Here is a 7705-nt window from a genome sequence, read left to right on the forward strand (position 1 = left end):
TCTCAGAAGGGCAGCTGTGACCTGAGTATTGAGCCTTCAGATGTCCAGTCTACAGTGCTCGCAAACTGGAGGTGCCCTGTCTGGGGACTAGGCCTGGAGGAGGCAGCCACCTCCTGGATACCAACGAGCCTCCCCCCGCCCCCGCCACCGCCCACCCATCAGGGTCCCTTTGAAGACCCCTGGGATGGAGTGAGGAGGTGGTCTGACCGCTGGGCCCAGCCGGGCGTCCAGGAGGAGCGCAGGCAATGGGCCACCCTCCCGGAGCGCTCCACTGCGGCTCTCCAGCGCCACCCCCAGCGGAGCGCAGGGGCTGCAGCCCGGACCGGGCGCCTTCTTCAGCCTCCCTGGCTGCCCCGCGGCCACTGCGGGCGGTGCGCGCGAGGCAGCCAAGCCTTGCCTTCGGAAGAGATGCCCAGGGATCTTAGCAAGCAGCCTGCGGATACCAGGGATCGGACCCGGCCAGTTTCCCGACCGAATCTGAGGGATCCTGAGCCTCGGCCTCGAGGGGGCGCTATCCGGCCTACTCGAGGACCAGGCAGCTGCAGAGAAGTCCCAAGGTCAAGGCCTGGGCAACGCCAGGGCTTGCAGAGTCGGAATCTAGCCCAAGTCCTGAGGAGGCTGAGGCGGGGAACCAGATCCCCGAGGACAAAGATGGGCGGGCCAGTGGGATCCACCGACGCTGCCCGGAGCTGTTCCAACGAGAGCCGGGCCTGTGGGGTGAACAAACTTTCCTTCAGCGCAGGGGCGGAGGAGCCGGGCTGGAGGCTTCTCCCCCGGGCCTTTGCTCTCCTCCACCTGCCAGTGCTCAGCCTCCGCCCAGCCTTCGCCCACCCCAGCTCCTTCCCCCTCCCCCGCGCGCCTCTATTCACTCAGACTCATGTCTCCCCTCTCCCCTCCTCCTTCTCCCTCTTGCCTTTCTCCCCCACTTTTCTCCTGTCTCTTCTTTTGTATTCTCTCCTCCCTCGCCGCCCCGGTTGCCTCTCGCCTCCTCCGGGCCGCAGGGGAGGAGGTGAGCGCGCTGCGCCAGGGGCCTGCGCGGCTCAGAGGGAGGCGTTTCTCCTACTTCTCCCGGGTAATTTGGAGAGGTTGTGTGTGTGCGCGCGCGCGCCTGAGCTCCTGGCGAAAAGGGGTAGGATTCAGCGCCGAGCAGAGAGGGTCAGGGTCTTTGACGTTCCTCGCCAGCTGCACAAACCTCCCGGAGCAAGTGTGAGTGTGGGTGAGAGTGCGCGCGCGCGCACGGGCTGGCTGCGCTTGGCACGCTTGGTGGCCCGGGGCCCCGGGGCCCGGGGTCCCGTCTGGCGGCTCAGGATTACCGTGACGTCACATTGAGCCTCTGGCCACCTTGGACTGGGACACCTCCGGAGCCTCACAGCCCCGCGCCGCGCCGCACCTCACCTCGCCACCACGCGCCTTTGGGAACCAACATCTTCTTCCTTTCCCTGCCCATCCATGGGCCCTTCTGTCTTCCGGACCCCACGGGCCGGAGGGGCGCCTTCCGGAGCGCAGGGCTCGGCAGCCGGGCTGCCCTCGGCTCTGCCTCCACTCGGGCCAACCAGGCGGAGGAACCGGCGCTGGGCACCCGCCACGGTGTAAGGAACTGAGACGCCGCGCTGCTGGGAGCGCCGAACAGTTGGGCTGAGACGGGAACTCGAAAGGGAAGAGAGAGGCGGGCCAGGGACAGCCACCATGTCCTTCCCGCACTTTGGACACCCGTACAGCGACGCTTCCCAGGTAAGAGGCGCCTCTATGGGGGACAGGGGACAGATTGGGTGGAGGGAGTGCCTAGTGCCCGGCGCCTGTCTCTGATCTTCCTCCTCTTGTGTCCTGCGGGAAGCCCGAAGGAGCAAGGACCAGGGTAATGTGTCACAGCCTCCTCTGACATCCCCAATCCCTAAATGAGAACATTTCACCCCGGAGTGCACCCTGGAAAATCTTGTGACCTGAAACACGGACACTCTGACCATGCGCTCAGTGAGGTGGGTGGGATCACAGGGATCTCCCAGTCAGGCCTCCTCCTATACAGAAGTCTCAGGTGGCCGGGAGTGTCTTAAAGAGAAAGAAAGAAAAAGAGAGAGAGAGAGACAGAGAGACAGAGAGAGAGAGACAGAGAGACAGAGAGAAAAGAAGGAAGGAAGGAAAGAAGGAAGGAAGGAAGGAAGGAAGGAAGGAAGGAAGGAAGGAAGGAAGGAAGGAAGGAAAGAAAGAAAGAAGGAAGGACTTGTAGGCTACGACGCTGTCCATCTCGCCATATTGTTGTTCATTTGTTGACCTGGACTCTTCTCCTACCCCTTCCTTGGGCGGGCCTAAGCTCTCCGGCTCCCTCGATTTTCCAAACCAAAGTGGATGTTGTGCATTGACAAGGGTTTCCTGGAAAAGTTCTGCGGACACCCCCTCCACTGTTCTGCAGCTTTTCTCTAGAGTTCTGAGTGTATTTTCCTGTTGTCTAGTGCCGGCTCGACCTTTGACCTGCTGTGTGATCTTAGACAAGTCTCACACTCTCTCTGATCCTCCACTCCCAATCTATAAAATGGGGAGCAGGAATGAGACGTTAATAATGGTCTCTAAGGCCACCTTCTAGCTCCGCCTTTGCAGGATCCTGTGAGGAGGGTAGGGAAGGGGGCTGAGGGTTTGGTGTCTTTAATTCCAGTTTCAGAATATTCACATTTTCCCAGCCTCCTGGGGCTCTGGGGCCTTAGCAATGGCATAGGCGCATCTATAAGGGTATTTTGGTTAAAATGCCTTTTATAATTCCCGTCCCAGCAGCTAACAGAATGCTCAGCCCGGGTGGCATTTAGTTAATGCATAATGAAGGAATGAATGAAGGAGCAATCTGATTTCACCCTCTTTGCTTCTAGCTCCCGCCAGCCGGAGGCAGGGGTCTCTGACCTCCAGTGCCCTCTTTCTTGCCCCTGTAGTTTCTGGTGTCGGCAAGTTCCAGCACCACATGCTGCGAATCTACCCCACGCTCAGTCTCAGATGTAGCATCAGGCTCCACCCCAGCGCCCACTCTCTGCTGTGCACCCTACGATAGTCGACTGCTGGGCAGTGCACGACCAGAGCTGGGCACCACCTTGGGCATCTATGGAGCCCCCTACACGGCCGCTGCAGCTGCCCAGAGCTACCCTGGCTACCTGCCCTATAGCCCGGAGCCCCCCGCACTGTATGGGGCACTGGTGAGTACAGGGGTGGAGTCCCCGGGGCGTGAGCAGTAGAGACAGGTGAAATCCAGAGAAAGTCAAGGAAAGACCCACACCTCCTGAGGAAAGGAAATGGTTAGGACTGTGTATAAGGAGGACAAAAAAATACAGTACATTACAGTTTGCAGAACTTGAACTTCATACTGTTTAGAAAACACTTATACTTCTATTAATTCTGTGAGGTAGGCAAGTCATCATTAATCTCAATTTATGAATGAGGAAATAGAGGTGCACAGGGGTTCAAATACTTTACCCAATGTCACAGGGATACAAAGGGTCAGAGAAAAGCTCCTGAAGAAGAGTAAAGCAGGAAATGCCCCAGCTGGTGTGTGTTGTGTGTGGAGAGGAGGGGGAGGGGTAAGTGATACAGTAATAACAGCAGCTAATATTTAACTACTGCTTATTTGGCACCAGGGATTCTGCCAAGCATTCTGCTAGCATGGTCTTCTTCAATAACCTATCAGTACTATTATCCCCATTTTACCAAGGAAGAAATTGAGGCACAGAGTGGTTAAGCAACTGTGCCCAAGATCACACGACCAGTACCAGTGGCCATACTGGGATTTGAACCAGACCCTTAGCTACCACCCCATGTGCCCCCTCCCCAACTGTAGTCCTGAATTCTCTTTTTCTCTCCCTCCAGAATCCACAGTATGAATTTAAGGAGGCTGCAGGGAGTTTTACACCCAGCCTGGCACAACCAGGAGCCTATTATCCCTATGAGCGGACTCTGGGGCAGTACCAATATGAACGGTAAGGAGTGAAGGGCCTTGGTGACTGGCACTGGGAGGCTTTCCTCCCCTACTGCCAAGGTAGGGTGGATGGGGGCAGGGGAGAAGGAGGGAGCTGAACCACACTTCCAGGCCACAGACTGCCCTCTGCCTGCAGTTCCTTGTTCCCCTTCTAGAATGTGAGCCAGGTTCTCCCCCACAGGTATGGCGCAGTGGAATTGAGTGGCGCTGGTCGCCGAAAGAATGCCACCCGGGAGACCACCAGCACACTCAAGGCCTGGCTTAATGAGCACCGCAAAAACCCCTACCCCACTAAGGGTGAGAAGATCATGCTGGCCATCATCACCAAGATGACCCTCACCCAGGTGTCCACCTGGTTTGCCAACGCACGCCGGCGCCTCAAGAAAGAGAACAAAATGACGTGGGCACCCAAGAACAAAGGTGGGGAGGAGAGGAAGGCAGAGGGAGGAGAGGAGGACTCGCTAGGCTGCCTAAACGCTGACACCAAAGGTACTGAAAACATTCACCACTCCACCTTAAGGGTTTTACAAGCCCTCAAGCAGTTTGGTCTTTCAAAAGCTGCCCTGTAGGGTAGATTTTCTGGAAGGTCCTCAGACTTACCCTTGCACCTCCCTGCGTGTCTCAGAGCATTAGCCTGTGCACTGCTTTCTACCTGTAAATCTCTACACAACCGGCTTCTTCTTGACATCAAAGTGTTACCTCCTAAAGTTCTTCCTGACTCATCCAAGCCAAAATAGCTTCCCAGTTATTTTCTGTTCTGCCAGCTTGTTTGGATTTCCTTTGCCATACTTGTCACTGTGAGAAAGTTTACATAGCCAACTACCCTCTCTAGAATGCCAGCTCCAGCAGAAGCCTCACTCACTGCCGTATGCCCTACACACCTAATACCTAAATGATGGCCGCCAGATAGTTGGCGCTCAGTAAATATTTGCTGAATTAAATGATATAACAGCAGTCACTTGTAAATATTGAAATGGAGGAAAAACTGCCCCCTGGTTTTTCACAATTGAGAAACTGAGATCCAGAACTCAGGCAGCACCATGTGGCATTTCCTTGGCTTGGCACGGCTCGCGAGAGGAGGAGTCCGCTAAAGGGTGGGGGCAGGGCTGGGGCAGGAATTCTTTCCCAGGGACAGGCGGCCAACAACCCTGGGGCAAATGCAAGGGCTGGTACGGCAGGTCTGGTGAATGACACCGCGGATGCCCTGAATGCAGGGCGCTTCTTGCTAAAAGCTTCTCAGGGATGGGCATTCCTCCGATTTCCCTTGGGCCCTGGGGCTTTTCTCACTCGGTCTTGATTTCCTGCAGAAGTTACTGCTAGCCAGGAGGCCCGGGGGCTCCGGCTGAGTGACCTAGAAGACCTGGAGGAAGAGGAGGAGGAGGAGGAAGCTGAAGACAAGGAGGTAGTGGCCACAGCTGCAGACAGGCTGACGGAGTTCCGAAAGGGCGCGCAGTCGCTGCCTGGGCCCTGCGCTGCAGCTCGAGAGGGCCGATTGGAGCGCAGGGAGTGCGGCCTGGCAGCGCCCCGCTTCTGCTTCAGTGAGCCTTCCGGATCGGAAGAAGCTGACTTCCTCGCGGCGGAGACAGGCGGCCCTAGGTTGACCATGCACTACCCATGCGTGGAGAAACCGCGCATCTGGTCTCTGGCTCACACCGCGGCAGCCAGCGCTGTCGAAGGTGCACCCCCAACCCGGCCTAGGCCACGAAGTCCTGAGTGCCATATGATTCCCGGACAGCCTCCTGCCTCTGCCCGGCGACTCTCAGTCCCCAGAGACTCCGCGTGCGACGAGTCTTCCTGCATAGCCAAAGCCTTTGGAAACCCCAGGTTTGCCCTGCAGGGACTACCACTGAACTGTGCGCCGTGCCCGCGGAGGAGCGAGCCTGTAGTGCAGTGCCAGTACCCGTCTGGAGCAGAAGGTAGTGGGCCCCCAACGGCGCTGGGAGTATCTATGCAAAAGACACCCACCCACCGCCCTGCCCGGCAATTGCACACCCTCTGCCATTCCCGTCTGCCCAGGTCTGCCACAGACCTGACGGGAGATTGCTTCACAGCACTCTTTCAGACAGAAGCGTAGAGATAAGTTCTAGTACTCCCTTACTTTAAAGCCAAATAATAATAAGCTCACAGGGAGACTGTAATTTACCTAGAATCACTTAGAAATCCGTTCGAGAGATGGACAACCAGGATCTCTGCATTCGTGGTCCAGTGTGCTGCCAAATTCAGCAGGTGTGCATCACCATGCCCCTCTAGCACAATCGCCCTTGTCCCCTGCCTGCCCTTCAGAGGAGACTCGCTGGTCCCCTGCTGTGCTGCTCAGAGAGTTTACTAGGGTTGGGCAAGCACCAGGGCTTTTGGAGAAGTCTAAGATTGTGGGCCAGACGCACACCATAGATTTAACCTCAGTGCTTAAGTCCAGCTTGCAGCTCTCTCTGTGTCCCACCAAAACCCCTGGGAAGTTGCCCCTGCGGTCAACAGCTTCAGGCCCTAGACTGGTGTTGTCCCTGGAGAGCACTCTTCCAAGGGCTCATCCCCAGGCAGGCCAGTGACTGCCAATCAGTGTCCTCTTATGCTGGCTGGTTTTTTCACTGTGTTAAGGACCTGGTGGAAGGGAATTTCACCCCACAAAGGGACATTCCCCAAGCATGAGGCAGCCTCCAGCAATTACTGTCAGATTCTGCTCTTTGTAGTAATTTCTCTCAGGATTAGCTGCTGGCTTAGAAAAGTGGGTTACACTGTTATTTGAATTTACACAACGGATCCAAACATTACCTCTGGCAAGCTAATTGCCTCTAGACCCTTTGCTTGCCTTCAGAAGAGACATGGCTGACCCAGAGGTTTCCTAAGAATTGCCACTAAGCGGCCTTTGGGTTTTAATCAACCTTTCCTCTCTCAGCAGGTTAGCGCAACGGCTGCGATTTGCGAAAGAATCTTGGAAATGGGCCCCACGTTTCGAATTCATCTCCAGGTTAAGAAGCTGCCAGACCTTGCCAGGGACCAGGAGCTCTCATTTTGCCTAAGAGACAGACACACAGAAACCCTCCTAGCAGCTGTCCTTGCACGCAGAGCTGGGTTGGTGGGCAGAATTGTACCTTAGCCGACCCCACGGAGGAGATGGCAGGGCACCTTGGGGAAGGCCGAGTGGGAGGCTGGGCGAGTCTGCCCCACCCAACGACTCTACCAAGTCTCTTCCTCCTCTGGATTCAACAAGGCTTCCTCTCCTGCTCACCCCTGTCTCTCACCTCCACCACGCCCCCTCACTTTGTAACTTCATCCAGACCCGGCTACTAAGGACCCTGTGCGTCTTCTCTCCCTCCCAACCCCTTGTGTCCTTAAAAATAATCAGTCCAAACCCATGCTGTGTGGCCTATCTTTGCCAGAGGTGCTTGGAGAGATCGGGGTGCAGGCAAACATGCATTGCGGCCAAGGGTTCTTGCGACAGCGCGGCGTGGGCTGCATACCTCAGTTCCTTTAGTAGCTGGGAAAGAAACTGACAAGGTAACGGATAAGGTCGTGGCGACTGCAGCTCAGCGGACTAACCGCTGCGTGACCAATCCGTGGAGCCAAGCTGACCACCTCGCGGGTCATGCGCATGGGAAGTGGTGGTACTTGTCAGGATGTTTATCTGGAAACTGCATCTGTTTCCGGGTTCGTCCTTGGGTTGTAAGTTTGCTGGGGGGAGGGGTGATGAGGACCGCGCTCCTCCGATCGAACTGAACCTAATGGCGAGGTCAGGCAGCTTTCAGGGTCGGTGTGAGG

General features: G+C 56.5%; 1 protein-coding gene across 3 annotated transcripts; it reads left to right on the top strand.

Moving 5' to 3' along the window:
- The first annotated feature begins 785 nt into the window (after positions 1-785).
- LOC105494083 (iroquois homeobox 6) lies at positions 786-7302 on the top strand. 3 transcript variants are annotated; one of them, XM_011762188.2, is made up of 6 exons: positions 786-1731; positions 2916-3173; positions 3841-3950; positions 4131-4438; positions 5257-5865; positions 6843-7302. In XM_011762188.2, exons 1-6 carry the CDS (start codon positions 1687-1689, stop codon positions 6848-6850), a joined length of 1338 nt encoding a protein of 445 aa, XP_011760490.2. In that variant the 5' UTR covers positions 786-1686; the 3' UTR covers positions 6851-7302. The 3 variants fall into 3 exon arrangements, 2 of the variants coding, with proteins under 2 accessions (XP_011760490.2, XP_011760491.2); XR_003020994.2 differs by having other exon boundaries at positions 985-1731; positions 5257-6175; XM_011762189.2 differs by having other exon boundaries at positions 985-1731; positions 6846-7302.
- The last annotated feature ends 403 nt before the right edge of the window (positions 7303-7705 follow it).

The sequence above is a fragment of the Macaca nemestrina genome, chromosome 18 (genome assembly GCF_043159975.1).
Source record: "Macaca nemestrina isolate mMacNem1 chromosome 18, mMacNem.hap1, whole genome shotgun sequence".
Lineage (NCBI taxonomy): Eukaryota > Metazoa > Chordata > Mammalia > Primates > Cercopithecidae > Macaca > Macaca nemestrina.